General features: G+C 31.8%; 1 protein-coding gene across 1 annotated transcript in view; it reads left to right on the top strand.

Annotated features, from left to right (window-relative positions):
- The window catches only part of LOC127726388 (allene oxide synthase-lipoxygenase protein-like), a 110,684-nt gene that overhangs the window by 83,340 nt on the left and 9,484 nt on the right, over positions 1-17,860 (top strand). The window contains exons 4-10 of the mRNA XM_052233786.1: positions 2,970-3,014; positions 6,645-6,770; positions 7,558-7,655; positions 10,733-10,868; positions 13,937-14,032; positions 14,619-14,715; positions 15,617-15,734. Coding sequence (XP_052089746.1) covers positions 2,970-3,014; positions 6,645-6,770; positions 7,558-7,655; positions 10,733-10,868; positions 13,937-14,032; positions 14,619-14,715; positions 15,617-15,734 — 716 coding nt within the window. The remainder of the gene's footprint in view (positions 1-2,969; positions 3,015-6,644; positions 6,771-7,557; positions 7,656-10,732; positions 10,869-13,936; positions 14,033-14,618; positions 14,716-15,616; positions 15,735-17,860) is intronic.

Here is a 17,860-nt window from a genome sequence, read left to right as displayed (position 1 = left end):
CGAGGCTTTGACTTTAAAAAAATTGTCTACCATGTTATTGAAAGGTTTAAAACAGTTGTTACAAATTGGCAAAATCATAGAAAAAATAGAATGAAGCATTGATAAAGTTATAAGAACTACAGTTTGTGTCTTTTATATTCTTACACTGTATTATGTGTTGACTGTCCATCCCTTAACAGCACCAATTTAGCATTGTCGGGAGTTTGATGTCACACATTGACCAACAGCTGTAATGTAGTAATCTAATATGGTCAAAAATCCTCCCCTGACCATACAGTCTAATATCAGAGAAAATAAAGAGTAACCAGCTGTATGTAATTATATGTAACATCATTTTGACTATGAAATAATAATTATCTTTCATTTTTAAATAGAAGTACAATGTATATGGTACTTGAATACAGAAACCTAAAGATGTGCAATAAAATATTTTTTCATACAAAGACATTATCAAGACAATTCCCTTCAGAAAAAAACACTGTCCCGCATAATTTTTTAGGCATAGGAGATAAAAAACAAATAACACAAAAACACAAAAACTGTTTACATGCCTAAATTTCCCATAAACAGAAGGCATGCTCATCACCTGAATGTAGAATACCATTTGCCGAAAGACAAAAAGAAAAGCACTTTCACTATTATCCAGGTGATTGGTCTAGAATCAGTATTGTTGTCACTGTTACAGGTGTCAGGTTCAGATACATATCATTCTTGCCTATATAAGAACATTTGTTAGAGGCTTTCAAGGCTGCTCTGTCTAATTTATTCCTATATTTCTTCACTTTATTTACCTCCGTAGTTATATAGAATACTTTTGATTGCAATATAATAGGATATAACCACATTATTTATTATGTGGTCAGAGATTAACAGATGATTAAAACATTAGCTTATCTCATATACACTATAAATAGAGTATTTACCATGTGGTTTTATTTACATGATTTGATTATTAATTTACCTACTGTTGTGACAAATTTTTCAGATAAATACTTAAAAATAATGTAATAAAAATATGTCACTACAAAATCGTTGTAGGACTGTAGTGCTACCTTAAACTGACCTGATCAAAAACGTTAACAAAAAGTCATGTAAATAATTGCATTCGGGATACGGGATATAATCTCTATGGTCGTGAGATATGCTAATGTTAATGTCATCTGTACTATTATTTGTCTGTTTGTCTTTTTATTTTTGGCCATGGCGTTGTCAGTTTGTTTTCGATCTATGAGTTTGACTGTCCATCTGGTATCTTTCGTCCCTCTTTTAATGCAACTGCATACCAAACATCATTGTCTTTAATTAGTGGTTCAACTTAAACTCACATAATTATAAACTTTCACATTTAAACTAAGCAAAAGTTTCAAAATCAATCGACAATGACAATGACAATGACGGGGCCAAATAATCTCCAAGGAAATGAGATATTGCAATGCTAGGACAACTGCATAACAAGTATCATTGCCTGATCATTAATTGTTCATCTTAAACTGATACAATAAAAAAAGATTTAACAAATTGTTCACAATGCTAGAACAACAAGTCCATGTCCCACCTCCGCCACTTCGTCGAGGCGAGACAAAAAGAGACAGGTGAAATAGTGACATGACTTTTCGAAGGTTAAAACATTTGTCAGCTGTTATATGTAAATAAAGGCAACAGTAGTACACCGATATTCGAAATTCATAAATCGATTGAGAAAAAAACAAATCCGGGTTACAAACTAAAACTGAGGGAAACACATCAAATAAAAGAGGAGAACAACGACACAACAGAAACACAACACTAAAATGCAACACACACAGGAACGAACTATAATATAACAATGGCCATTTTCCTGACTTGGTACAGGACATTTTAAGAAAAAATGGTGGGTTGAACCTGGTTTTGTGGCTAGCCAAACCTCCCGATTTTATGGCAATGTTAAATATAACATTAAAATGACAAGATTAATGACAAGACTACAATACAAATAAATGGGAGAACATACAGGACAGAGACACACACAAATAATAGCTATCAAAAGGTACCAGGCTTATAATTTAATAACCTATACAAATTTTAAACGTTTCATTTACATTTTTTACTAAGAAATATTTTGTAACTCGGATACAAGATACAATGATTATTCATTTGTTAAACCGTTAAAATTACAACATTACAAAGCATCTAATATCTGATGTGACCTAATATATATAACAGATGCATTGTGATATATATTAAAAATAGATACCAAACATTCATGGAAATTTCATGGAATGTGTTCATGCTAAGAACGGATAAGATATTGACATGAACTGTATACATCTGGTTAAACATGAACCATGATTTCTTTTTATTCAACCGGGGATCTAAGATCATTGTGTGTCTTTATGTTATGTATCTACAAATGCCGTCTTGGTATTTTTTATCTCAAATTTAATTAGGTATTTGGACTTGTAGCACTGTTTCGTGAACAGGGCGTATGCATATAATGTTACTAGTAGGTTGTCGGTCAGTTGAAAAGCAAAATGCCGTACTACAAATTTGTCAACTCGAGCAAGCTGCAATGCTCTAGGCTTGATATGTTTTCACCTATATTCTTTAGAAAGCATCTTTTTGGTAGAAAAATCAAAAAATTATGAAGTCACTATCTTAAAATTTGTCAAGAAAAAAAAAAAGAATAAAAAATAGTTAAATATCTGGCCAGCGGGTACGACAGAGGACGATCTACCTCGAAATGTTCAAGTAACAATGCCACAATTTTGGAGTATAACACAAAATCTTCGCTTGGTCGGTACTTTAAAGGATTATACACAAGAAAATCATTTCTTTAGAGTTTACTTCATCCTATCAATAGAATTCTTTTCTTTCTCTCCGCTTCATATATCCCCATATGATTTTCGATGTGCAAGCTTAAGGTGAAGCGGGAATTTGAGGTATAATTTGCAATTATATGTTCACATTGTATTGATTGTTTATACTTTCAGGTAAAAGAATTACCAGAAGATGAGAAATTCTCATGTATTTACAAAGTAAGTCCATTCAAACAAAAGAAATCATAGTTCTATACATTGTATAAGCATATACCATAGAGTGTTAAGATGGGCTGGTGCAGGAGGGAAAGTCAATTCCACATCAGTAAAAAAAAGTAAAGTTATACTAGATAATATAAAATCCAGCAGAACATACTTTTTTGTTTAACATCTGTTAGACAAAACAGAACATTTTGACCAGGTAATTTTCTTTTTTCCGCAACTCCAGCAATAATCTAGTCTGATATTTCCGGGGATTACATTACATATTTGGTGTTAATAAACTATTATATCCTTTTTAGATATAAAAGCGAGTGTTCTAAGGGAAATGAAATACTCATTTAGTCTGCTTTCTAATAAAAAAAAAAAAATAAAAAAATAATTAAAAACCAATTGTTCAGAGAACAATTGAAGGTCTTTCAATCCCTAACGATATATTTTGTGATATAAAAATATTAAAATTCGGTTTAAAAAGTCAGTTCCAGTGTTAAATGATATCTCATTGTTTGCTGATTCCAAAAATATATGGTTTCTATACATTTTGTTTTTAAATAAGGGAGGTAATTTGTTACTTCAAGTCTGAAGAATGTCATTTCCGGTATTATTTGAGAGTTAATTTGACGCTGTTTTTAAACATAAACTGTTCTCTATACTTTTACATGAAATAAGTACAAAAAATAGCTACTTCAGGTTTATACAAGGTCACTTCCGGTTTGATTTTTCAAGGTCATATGTCTTGTAACATAATGCATAATGTCCTAAGGGTTTATGATGTCTAAATGTGAATTTAAAGCAAAAGTCAAAATCTACAAGGTCAAATTTACCTATAACCTTGACCTCAATTTCAAGGTCATACATCAAGGACCTCAAATCGAAAGACCCTAGATCTTTATTATATATTGTTAATGAGTTATACCATGATACGCGTAATATTAAATATACGAGGAGCGAAAACTCTAATAAAATGTTTACGTACCCTTTCAACTAAAATTTAACGCAATATCGCAACTAACAATTCTGTAAAAATACTTTGTCGATATCTTATACAATTTCTGAAAATAAGTGATAACAATCCAGAATCAAAATTTAAAATATGACCTTGACCTTTGACCTTGACCTTATTTTCTTTTTTTTTTTAACTTAGGACCTCAAATTCAAAGACCCTAGGTCTCTATCACTTATGGTTTGCCAGTTAGAAATGCATATCACTTATATCAAATGCATAAGTGGCAATAACTCTCATATGAAGTCTCCGGATAGCTTCGGCCAAAATTAATCAAAACATCCTAAGGATATAACGAGCTATTTGGTAAAATAAATTTGTCGGTTTTTTATACGGTTGCGAAGTTTTATAAATAACAAGAAAAACAGTGTTCGGGAAGATAACTCTTACATGGAAAAGTAATCGGTTAAGCGATGTCAGTTTCAAAAGCGTATAAACTGTTCGATATCATATACCAAATGTCTAAGCGACATATTGCGAAACAACCAAACAGCGAAGGAAAACAAATAAGGCGGAAGAAAAAAAAACAAAAAAAAAACCAATTGTTCAGAGAACAATTAAAGGTCTTTCCACCCGAAACGATATATTTTGATGTGAAAAAATCAAAATTTAGAATATGACCTTAACCTTTGACCTTGACCTTATTTTCTTTTTTTTGGACCGAGGACCTCAAATCAAAAGATCTCATGTCTCTATAAGTTATGGTTTTTCAGTTACAAATGCACATCACTTATATCAAATGCATAAGGGGAAATAACTTTCATATGGAGTCTCCGGATAGTTTCGGTCAAAATTAATCAAATCATCCTGAGGATATAACGAGCAATTTGGTAAAATAAATTAGTCAGTTTCTTATGCGGTTGCGACGTATAAGTAATAACAAGAAAAACAGTGTTCGGGGAGGTAACTCTTACATGGAAAAGTTTTTGGTTACGCGGTGTCAGTTTCAAAAGCGTATTAACTGTTCGATATCATATACCATATGTCTAAGCGACATCTTGCGAAACAAAAAAACAACCGAAGGAAAAAAAATTAGGCGGAAGAAAAAAAATAATAATCAGAACAAAACCTAATAATTATAATAATAATCAGAACAAAATCAAAAGGTCTTTCCACGGAAAGGTGGAAAGACCTAATAATAATAATAATAATCAAAACAAAAGCAAAAGGTCTTTCCACGGAAATAAAAATCTGAGCTGGTGTTCTATCACATGCCATAGAAAACCCTTAATATTTCCATATCGAACGATTCGACATTTATCTCTGGTAAATTTGCATAAAATGACAGTATCAATGATGTGTTGTCAGCACAGACATGTTGGTGGTCTGATTGGTTATACCTTTGGAATCAAATGTCTGTCAGTGGTGACGTCGACCAAGTGTAAAATCTCATCACAGATACAAGGTTTATAATTTAGTAATCTAGTCTACACCAAGTTTATGCTTATCAGTGGCACTTGAGTAAAAAAAGTTTAAAAACCAAAATCAGAAATTAACTTGAAGAGCACGGAACATTAAGCCTCATAACGGAAGTCTTCTTTCCTTGAGGCAAAAAGAAAGCGAGAAGCCCGAATGTGTAGTCTAAAAGCAAATAATTTACCAAAGAAGTCCGGATGTAGGCCGTTTTTTGCTGAAATAGCACTGAACAAATAAACTTTCATTTCTCCCTCTCAGGATTAAACATAATTTTGTTAACATTTTTATAAAATCATTTGCGTGCCATCTTCGTGGAATATGAATGCCTGATTTAAATTATGATTTAAAAGTTAAAAAAGTAAATAAATCTAAATGATCGAGTTAATCGATAGCAGATTTTTTTCATGCTTTTCATTTTGAGATATAAATACTTTTGCACACTTACAGCATTAAAGCTTACATTTTCTGTGTCATTTTAAGCATCTATGAAATGTAAGGAAAATGTGTGCGTTGAGATTAATTCTCCACGTAATTAGATTAAACGACGCTGTTTCCTTTTCTTGATGGTTCTTCAGGGTTGAATATGGATTTCGATGTTGTTTTAATTTGGATATTCGACCGTTGAATTCAAATGGTAAATTATACCCTGATTCCAAAGTAAAACAATAATTGCTATGTTGACTAAAAACCTTAACTGTTTTTTTGTACGAAGACGTTGCAAACTTATCTTATCCTAGCTAGAGGTAAGCTCTATATACACTGATCTTATATAGACATGATAGATACAGAGACATGTCATAATTAGCCAAGATTAAATTCGACTTATGAGTTTGAATGTCCCTTTGGTATCTTCGCCTCTCTTTAACAATCATATGACAACGTTTTGTGATTTATTTGTCAAATTTGTATTTTAGAATATTATTTGAATGAAAAAATATAAAGCGTCAATAAATTTATGAAATGGAGTCAATAGATTTTTGTCCAGGTCATTTTAGTTTATAAATATTTCAAATGAATTAAAATTTCCATGTATTTCTTTGTATAATGTTTATTCATTTCTTTATTTGTGTATTTAAATACATAAGTATCTACAGCTTTGGACTAAAATGTGAAGGCTAATATGTATTTATTTGAACATGAATGACATGTAAAAATGACTATGACAAATTAGTTGCCAAAAAATTACGTTTTATTATTTTTCTGTAACACAGTGCCGCTTAGAAATTGAAACGATATTGAATGAAGCAGCAAAATTTTGTTTGGTGAAGTGTAATGGAAACGAATGGAAGGATTTCGATGACGTCAAAAATATGTATACACTTTTTGGATGTCCGAGGGTAACTACTCAAGGATAATGTTGTAAATCTTATACTAAAAAATGTTATATCGTATAATATTAAATGTTGCCTAATGAGATGGTTAATATCTGACTTGTTATAGAGAAAAAAAATATTATGTGATTTATTTAAAAATACTAGATACAATGTAGTAACTAGCGCAAATGCGGGTACAAACTACACTTCGAAAAATATCTATGAAAACAAAACACAGCCACACCATTTATTTGGTAGTTTGTTGGAATAGTTGATAAACATGAGGACGATTTAAATCAGCTTCCGTTGATTCTCTCAATAGCCTAAGTAGCTGAGTTGAAGAGGACAAAAGAAGAGTCAACAGACGTTTGCTGTGAATGGCGATTAATTTGAGCTTATCAATTAATTTCATGGCATTTCGTTTGATTTCATATGTCACTACCATGTGGCGGACCCTGGGTTTCAAAAGGAAATTACGGTATGGGGTTTTCTCATATTTGAAGGCCGTACGGTGACCTACAATTGCTTTTATCTTCGTCATTTTAATGCTGGTGGATAGTTGTCTCATTTGGCAATAATACCACATCTCCTTATGTTTATATTAGTAGACATATTTAAGTAATACCACCCTAACTCCGGACATCATGCATAGAATCATAATTGAATATGTATAGAGAATGTGTTTAGTGAAGAATAAAAGAAAAGTGTTAGTCCAACCGTAATTAAACGTTATACATATATAACCATTATATTCACATGAAAATAAGATAAACAAACTTAGTGATATTACTATTGTATATTTCGTCAACAGGGCTCAAAATACTTTAATAATGATGAAAGCTTTGGAAGACAGAGACTGAATGGGTTAAACCCGTCACTTTTAAAACTGTGTACTGGGATACCTGGAAAGTAAGTGTAATCTTTCAATAGTTCATGCAAAGCTTGCTTGTAAAAATGTGAGTGTTAGTGCCTTTATGACATAATCAATGTATTATTGTCTTTAACTTTATAAAATAAATTTGAAAGCCATTATGTAAGTACCACTTTGGTTTAGTGACAAAAAGTAATTTTTTATAAATATAGATGAAAAAACCGAGTCATTGTTCTTATTTTCTTGAAGCCTGATTATACTTGCGTACCTGTCTTACCAACACATACAACTTTATTTATTGTGTCTGAAACGGCATACAAAAGCGAATAATATTCAATTCATATTAAACGTCAGTCGCAAAGGATCTAGTTCTTCAGTAACACACTTTTCTGGTATTGAAAAAAACATAAAAAGGGTATCTGGAATCCCCAAAAATACTGGACAGTACACAAACCTCAAGAATCACTAACACCCGACGCTTCTAAAAAACAAACATTCATAAATCAGGCCGTTAGTTCCCTTTTGATATGTGCAGCATTGTGCCATATACAAACAACAAAGAACAAAATTCAGTCTAGAGAGCCCTACTTACTTGATAGTATATCAGATAACAAAACAAAATCAAAATCAAATAATATAAAAAAAGGATAAAAAAAATGATTAACACTTAAGCTATTTTAGGTGTCCGAAGCAGGAACGCTCAAAAACAGAACTTGAAGAGCTGGATTGATAAATACCGAACAATGCTAATTAAGAGCTATTACCAAAGGGACACATAAAATGTATGGTTGCAAATAGAACAACTATAACTGAGTCAAAATGGAAGAAAAAAGATGTAAACAATTACAGATAACCGTATAATCTTTATCAATGAGCAAACCAATTATGTATAGTAAGCTATAAACTGGTCTCCTTTAGTCAACCAGTTATGGCAGACACCAAAAATAAACAGTCACGTACTAGTTACAGTCTCCTGGCTTCGGACAGGCACATTAAAAATGTGGTGAGATTTCTTGTCATAAAGCACTCCTCTGACCTTAGACAGTGGTGTAACAACAGAAAGTAAAAATAAACTTTGAGATCAACTAACAGACTGACTCATCAAATCAGTACTAAGCACAAAAACAAATTACAAAAAGACACAAGAAACAAGGTATTGAAATATGATTTCTCACGGTAACTAAACCCTAGTTCAAAGCTCATTTTTAACTAAAAATTAGCTATGGTCTATATGACCATGACTACAATACAAATCAGTAAACATCAAATAGAGTTAATATATAGAAGTCTTTAGCAGTCTTAGAAAGGACGATCTTGTGCAATGCCAAAATATTAGTATCTACAGGATGTAGAAGAATAAGTTTTAATACATGTAGAGTGGGGCGCACATATACGCCGGGGACACAATTTCGCCGTTTTATGATTTTGAGGTGTAGAAACTTCAAAGGATTGCTGAAATGGAAGAAATATGCCGGTAAATTATATTTTTATAACAAATATGATTATTTTTTAAACTTAGAAAACATTTCGGTACTTACCGCAATGGACAGAAAAATGGACAACGATTTTCGGCCAATTTCCTGAATGAAAAAAAAATTCAAAGTAGTATTTCTTAGTAATTCTTTGACTGATTGCCCTAAATTTCTGTTCTTTACACGTTTGAAATGTCTGCTATTCATCTATAATGAAATTGATTTGATAAATATTGTTTAAAGCTGCAGTTATTTGGTTTTAAATAGATGTGTAAAAACGGCGAATATGTGTCCACCATGACAAAACATCAGGAAATTTCAAATAGCCTTTAATCTAACTTTTCAGATGAATTCTTTCAGAGAAACACGTTTTCAAGCTAAGAATATTTTGCTTTTGATGTAATCTTCATATAGAAATATCAGTATACTTCAAAAACTTAAAGGTCTGAGCATAAACTGCAGAAAACATGGAAAATTATGGCGAAAATGAGCACCCCACTCTACATCAAAACATGTTTTGTTATGTAATAAACCTTACGAAATAAAATAAATCTAAGACCCGATAAAGACAAATGATAACCTTCAAAAATGAGCTTATTTGAAGAATCAATAACTAAATATGGATATTTTCTTTCATGACGACTTGTTAAATCGCAACCACCATCAAACTTTGGATGTGATATTCCTTGTACAATAAAATTTCTACAGATCTCAGATACTAAAAGTAATCTATATGTACATGACCTTTCAAATCATACTACCTTGCACTCTACTATTGATTGATTTACTACACAATAGATTATGTACAGCAATGTTATAAACAGTACAGTAAGATATGATCTTTTGCAATGCAAAGAAAAAAACGTTTGTCTTTGTCCAAGGTTAGAGAGCGGGTCGAGCGTCCGTAAAGATGTTTAAACCCACCACATTATGTTTGTTCCTGTCCCAAGCCAGAAGCATGTAATTTAGTTCTTGTCGTTTGTTATATATCATAATTGGTTTTCGTTTGTTGTTTTCTTTTTAAAATTGTTTGACATTTTGTCATGTCGGGCCTTTTAAAGATAATATGTGGAATAAGTTTTGAAAAGTGTCTCTGGTAAATATTTGTCTATTTGGCAGTCATACCACATCTCATTATGTTATAATGTACAGAATTTTATTACAGAAAAGCAAACAGAAAAGTACGTGTTGCTGCACACTATAGATACTAATAAATAAGCAAATTAATGTTCATCCCCCAAAATGATACCCCATGATTGAATGACGCTAACACCTGTATATTTAATTTTATGAATGGTAGTTTTATTACCGGGTGTGACATGCAATTTGTAATTCAATTCCTGCAGGCGGATTCATTCAACCAAAATCAATACCTATATTTATGATACAATTATGTAACATTTCTTACTACATTGTTGTATCAAAAACCCTACTGTACAAGTCTTTTGAGTTATAAGATATTACGTTCATTGCAATATCAGCCAATATTGCAAACTCGTGTATATAAAATTCCAAGTATGAATTTAAATCTAATGTATACTATGAGTATTATACTTTGTTCAGATAAGCTCTATACAAGGAAAAATACTTTAATTATATTCTATTGTTTAGAATTCTTTGATTTCATATTTCTTTTTGCACAGATTTGGAGTGACAGAAGATATAATCCGACCGTTCTTAGAAGGCAAAACAATGAAACAAGCAATGGACGGTAACAGGCTGTTCATTATAGACTTGGGGATATTAGAAGACTGTCCAACTCTGCGACAATACATTGTTGTAAGTAGGAAAGCTAAAGTGTGTTGTAATTATAACAATCGACAGAGATAAAAATGTCTTTGTCTTCAGTTTCTATTGTCATTGTTTAAATTAGTTTTTGCTCGAACGACTTATTTATGCATGGTATCAGTTTTGATCCCTTACACGTTATTCCAAATAACTATTACTACCATTATTCTTCACGTCAAAATTCCAGATTTTGATTGGATAATACGAGAGTGATAATTTACTCTTTCCCATGTCTCAGCGGGAGACAATTTTTTGAATGCCAACCTCTCGTGCAGACCAATCGAAATCGATAATTTAAAGGACAATGAATTGAATTTACATGAATAAATTAAAGACAATTTTCAAGCTCAACGTACGTTGTGGACTCAGCAGAACTTTTTATAGACTGTCAAAGTAATAATAAATTGTCTTGCTTCACTTCTGTTGTTTGTCTAATAACGTTACGTTGTTGTGAATGTGACGTAATAATTAAGTACTTTCTATTTAAAATTGAGCAGTAAAAGACAATTATAATGATTGAACATTCAGTATAATAAATTAATTAGCACTTGGTTGAGAGGGTGATAGAGCAGAGGTACCCTTCGAAAAAGCATTGTCAACCTCGGCTTCGCCTCAATTGACAATGTTTTCTCGGGGAAAAAATCTGCTCTATCCTCCTCTCAGCTATGTGCTATTTATATATTGTCCCACTATCAAGGTATTGGAGTCAATTGTATTTCGATGAATATCATTGTATGCGACAACAACCTTTTGCGATTAAACTAGGATGCTTTTTTGTTAGTGATTGCAAATATTAAAAGCAATACAATAAATGCATCGTCACTTCCATCTTAAATCAGGGCAATAGTTATTTACCGCCGCTTAAATCTCGTAAATTTACCTTTACTCATGTAAACGTACTTTCTATATCATTGTTATTGTATATGTAGTTAGACACTCAATTCAGTATAAGATCGATTTTCTTGTTTAAAACAAACATTAATGTGCATATTACTAATTGAATTTAATGGAAAAAAGAAGGTGACATTGTTTATGCTGGTTTACCTATTCATTCGATACGTGTTTCCAAATAAATAAATTTCTTTAATTCATTTTTTCAAATCTAAAATACATGTGATACTTTAGAAATATACGGCAACATATCACAACTGGTAAAAGGGAGGCGAAAGATACCAAAGGACATTCAAACTGAAAACCCGATTATATATCTGTTGATTTTTACTCTGACATTGTAAATCTACTGTAAGAGTGATTTAATCATTTTAAAAAGGGTATTCAAAAGTATAAACCAAAAAATACAAAAGTCTGATTTTCACAATAATTACAGTTTACATTTATAGATTGAAAAAAAAAACCTATGATGCATGGAATAGTATCAATTTATCTTTCAGTTTGAAGTCATTATGACTGGTCTTTTAATATTTTGTTTTTATGTTTTGATGCTCTTGTACGTATTCGGCTTCTTAAACGTTTGGTGTACCAAATGGAGGTTATTCTATAACACGTGTTGTGCGTACTGAAGCCTGAATAGTTCAATTGATATCATAATCAGTTCTTGTTTTAGGCACTAAATATCTTGAAAAGTAATGTATCAGAAATTTCTAAAAGAACTAAATGTTAAAGATACACAGTAAGACTATGAATATAACAAGTGTTGTAGACTAACACAAGTTATCCTGGACCATGGTCAATGATAATATTGGCTACGAACCCTAATTTTAAATATTATGTGAAAAAGATTGATCTTAACTTTTATAAAAAAAAAACAACATGTACTGATAATGAAAACAAATGTATACCTGACAATTTTTCCCTTTAGTCGGTGGTTGATAACATCTTACTATATTCTCGAGCTCATAAATGACATATGTATATAGTTTGCATTTGTTGTTATTCCTGTAAACGAGTCGCTTGTCTGGATTTACCTTCACCAGGAAATTTTAAACTCAAACATATGAAAGCCAATGTGGCTAAAAACTTGAATACGTGAATAACTATATGACCAAAAGTTCCTAAAGAGAAAGTCCAAATCAACCTTATGTCAAGTTTGCAGGAGGGAGTTGAAACATTAGTTTCTTATTTATTTCTAACATAATCAACAGAAAACTAAAGAAAAGAGTGTTATAAACTAATTTAATCATAGTCATGAAAAAGCTACGACTACTGAGCTGATGAGGCCCTCGTGGACTAGCAGTCGAGCAGTAGCAGTATCACACCAGTGATAGATAGAGAGATAGATACTTTATTCTCTAAAAACTAAATACAACTTAACAGAGAAAGTACAATATAAATACAAATACAATAGTTGAGGGTAAACAGATAGAGTACGATGCTAGAAAAACGAAAATAACACTTTATACAACTTAATTAATAATTTGATATGACCCCTCTATCGCCATGACTAGAATTCCTCTTTAAATCATGACGTTAACATTTACAACACATCACAATGTTTTCACAATGTAGGAATATGACAAAAAGTTTCGTTACTGAAACGGAAGAAGATATCTTCGAGGCAAACGACAATAGACAAATAGTTAAAAGTGAACCATCCATTCGAAAATTTACGGACGCAATCACGAGTGGGTTGACCGTTATGCAATTTATATTTCACAGATGAAGACGGATATGTTCCAATTGTTGTTACCACAATCCATCTTCTTTTCTTCGAATATGATATACCGAATATGACTTATCACCTGATTTGTACTTTAATGAGCAACACAACGGGTGCCACATGTGGAGCAGGATCTGCTAACCCTTCAGGAGAACATGAGATCTTCCCTTGTTGGTGGTGGGATTCGCGTTGCTCAGTCTTTAGTTTTCTAAGTTGTGTTTTGTGTACTGTTGTTCGTCTACTGGTCGATTTTTGTTTTTTGCCATGGCATTGTCAGTTCATTTTCGACTTATGATTTTGAATATCCATATGGTATCTTTCGCATCACTTTTGTACAAACATAACCGAAAAGATCACAAAAGACTATACATTTTTTACAGATTTCACGAACTCAACAAATTGAGCCAAACTACGTTATATATATTTTTTTTAATTCTTGCAGATGACATGTCCATTTGCTCTATTTTATTTTAACGATTGCAAACGTCTTATGCCAATAGCCATACAGCTATTTCAGAAAGAAAACCAGTGTTTCCCGGTAAGTGATGGATTCATTTCCTTTCTTATACAATTTTTTCAGATTATTCTACATGAATATTCATTAGATATAGACTTTGAAAAAAAGGCATGGTTTCATTAATGAATTTTTAAAAAAACAATCATGTGCAGTATTTCTTGATCATTCGTAATCCTACTGATTCGTGCAAGGATATTTTTACCTTTTTGTGAGCATTTCATTCTCTGATTTTGTCATTTTTATAAACCAGATGGAGGGATTTGCCCGATTTAGAGAGAAAAAATTAAAAATCTAGAAACATAATAACAAACATCTGAATACAAAATAAAAATCTAAAATGACAATGGACGGTAGATGATTTCTCTTAGGGATGCTTCAAATGATTTACTTAACGATTTAGGGAAATTATCATACTACTAGTATTCCATAAACAAATTGTTTGATATTTCGGTTAAGACATTGCTAGTGTCATATTTTCTGGAATAAAAATTTGATTTGTATTTTGAAGAATAAAATACAGATTTCGGGTTCTCATATTTCCATGTGGTAGATTATTTTCTAAACTATGAAGCATTTGTACAACGTGTATTTCTTATTGATATAACAGGTGTTCTTACCATCAGATCCAGAGTATACCTGGATGTTGGCAAAGATGTGGTACAGCCTGGCTGATTCTACATATCATCAAGCTCTGACTCATCTAAGTATAAACAATTAGCCAGTCTAAACATCTGTTATTACAATATCTTGTCCTAGGTCATAAATTTATGATTGATTACATGTGGAGCAGGATCTGCTTAACCGTCATGAGCACCTGAGATCACCCCCAGTTTTTGATGGGGTTCGTGTTGCTCAGTCTTTAGTTTTTTGTGTTGTGTTTTGTGTACAGTTGTTTGTCTTTTTCTTTTTTAGCCATGGTGTTGTCAGTTTATTTTTCGACTTATGAGTTTGAATGTCCCTTTGGTATCTTTCGCCTCTCTTTTATAAGGATATGAATAAAATACAGAATTTCCTTTGCAACATGAACCGGTAATGTCTTATCTGTAATTAAGGATACGTGAGATATGAGAAAGGAGATATATGAAAAAAAACAAGAAGTATTAGTGACTGATGTATTAGAAATATCATATGTATCATCAAGACGATAACGTGGAATGCCATATGAGTAAGACCTTGATTTGTACTAGACCGAATCAAACGATAGTTGATTTTATAATTAAGTGTTAAAAACATGGTAACAGAACTTTAGTTGAGGAGTTTGTAAAACTGATAAATTGTTTTTTTTTCTTTTTCAATCCCAATTTAAACTCTCGTATTCGTAATGTTTATATCATGATTTTCACAATAAAACTGTGCTTACACTAAACCAGAACTTCTTTATTGCATTCCAAATTTTAAAAAAAATTGTAAATGGTGAGCTGTGTAAATTTCTACTTATTATATACATTGATAATCCTTTATGTGAGGATTTCATTGTTTATGGATTCTTGGTTAACTAATATATAGTTTTAAATGCGAGTACAATATGTCTACCCTAATTTCTGTCTTTTGATAACTGAAAATCAAAGTTTTATAATACTAATAATATTTTTCATTTCACTTCAGATTTTACTCATTTGATGATGGAAGGTATAAGCGTTGCAGCAAAGAGGAACCTTGCACATTCACATCCAATTATGAATTTACTAAATCCTCATTTTCTGTATCTCATGGCCATAGATAGGTACTAGTTTTCTTTCAAACGTAGCGTCGAGAACATTTACTTTTTGACAATATATTCAAAGACTCACACTGAAGTGAATAAATTCTGTTAAATAGAGGTAATAGTGGTATACAGCTGTTCATATCATAAATCGATTAATCGAAAAACAAATCCAGGTCACAAGCCAAAACCGAGGGAAACACATCAACTATTAAATGTGATATGTTGTCCTTTTATAAAATTGAGAATGGAAATGAGGAATGTGTCAAAGAGAGAACAACCCGACCAAAGAGCAGAAAACAGCCGAAGGTCATCAATGTGTCTTCAACAGCGAGAAAATCCCGCACCCGGTGGCGGGCTTCAGCTGGCCCCTAAACAAAAATGTGTACTAGTTCAGTGAAAATCAACGTCGCACTAAACTCCAAAACATATAAATGAACAAAATTAAAAAAAACATACAAGACTAACAAAGGCCAGAGGCTCCTGACTTGGGACAGGCGCAAAAATGCGGCGGGGTTAACATGTTTTGTGAGATCTCAACCCTCCCTATACCTCTAGCCAATGTAGAATAAACAAACACACAGTAATATGCACAGTAAAACTCAGTTTAAAAGAAGTCCTGATGTCAGAATAGGTAACAAAAGAAACTAAGCAAAATGACAATGATACATAAATTAACAAAGGACTACTAGCAGTTACTGACATGCCAGCTCCAGACCTCAGTTAAACTGATTGAAAGATTATGTCTTCATCATATGAAAATCAAGCACAATCCCTCCCGTTAGGGGTTCAGTAACATACCATCATAAAGTATATGAGAAGAACATAACTCGTATCATGCCAACAACTGGTTTTCGAATAAATGTGTTTATTTTTGATGCAATGACCCTATGAGTGAATCAATATTAATACCAAAATATGCCATCTTTATAGTATGCAATTCATATCTGGCTATTGATAAAATAGCAATAAAAAAGGTAATGACACAAATTAAGCAAAACAAGTCTGACAATTGTTTACATCTGTAAGCAATAAATTGTAAACAATAAATATAAAATAGGGAACTTTATAAATACTCAAATTTCCAACACAAAAAGAAATGTGGTATATTCATATCAATATTGCAAAAAAATGGTTATATGTGTACTTCTCAATATGTTCACCTTGGCGAAAACAAAATTTGTCCCACGCATAATTAAGCACGGGTCAAATATAAATTCGAAATTGTTCACACTTGTTTTCCACTTTGTCAAATATAAACCAATTGATAAATGATGAAAGAGCGATAGGCGCGTATGAGTTAAAAAAATATACCATTGAAATGTCTTCTGGTAGGACTGTCTTATCTGTAGCACTTTTTTTTGAATACAAACAAACACTTACAGTTTGCCATTCATATCTTTGGACTGTTTTCTCAGTATTCACATACTTTTTGCATTAATTCTATGCAATACATTGTCATAACCAAGACAATTCAGATAAATAAAAAGTAGATTCACGTTGATTACATCGATATCGAATGCAAATTGATATGTTTTATCAAGTTTACGTAGAGAATAAAACAAAAGGCCGATTAGTGGTCTTTACTTTTTACTTCCAGTTAAATAATCGAATGATATCTTATCAGATCTTAACTTCATTTTAACTGAGGAATATGCAACATTATAAATAGTTTCGAATAGTGAGCTGGTACCATTGCGTAAACATTGGTAATAGTGAATAATCATTATTCTTTCCAATACGACTTTTCAACTCTTCGCAGAACATTCTTGTTGTATTCTAAAATGTTACTATTAATGATAGATGGATTGCTGTTTGCTTTAGTCCAGTGGCAAATAATAATAACGTGGAATATGATATCCTAATTCTAAGTACAGATTATCTAAGTGTCTGCATTGGATACCTTAATTTATTAGATGCGAGTCACAATATGAAGCTCATTACAGCAAACAACTGATATATTTCAATGTACTTAAACAGAAAGACCCAATAAATGTTTATTGTTAATATTCTGGTATTTACGCTTTCCTTGAACATTTTGTTTCACTTGGTTGTCTTACCAAAGTCTGCCTCATAACTTCTGCTCAATGTGACGTCACGGATGTTGTTTTTTTTTCATTAAGCTATTTTCTGTTGAAACGTCACAA

The sequence above is a fragment of the Mytilus californianus genome, unplaced genomic scaffold (genome assembly GCF_021869535.1).
Source record: "Mytilus californianus isolate M0D057914Y unplaced genomic scaffold, xbMytCali1.0.p SCAF_17, whole genome shotgun sequence".
In the NCBI taxonomy this organism is placed as follows: domain Eukaryota; kingdom Metazoa; phylum Mollusca; class Bivalvia; order Mytilida; family Mytilidae; genus Mytilus; species Mytilus californianus.
Note: the sequence above shows the minus strand (reverse complement) of the source record. Positions and strands in the feature narration are given on the sequence as shown.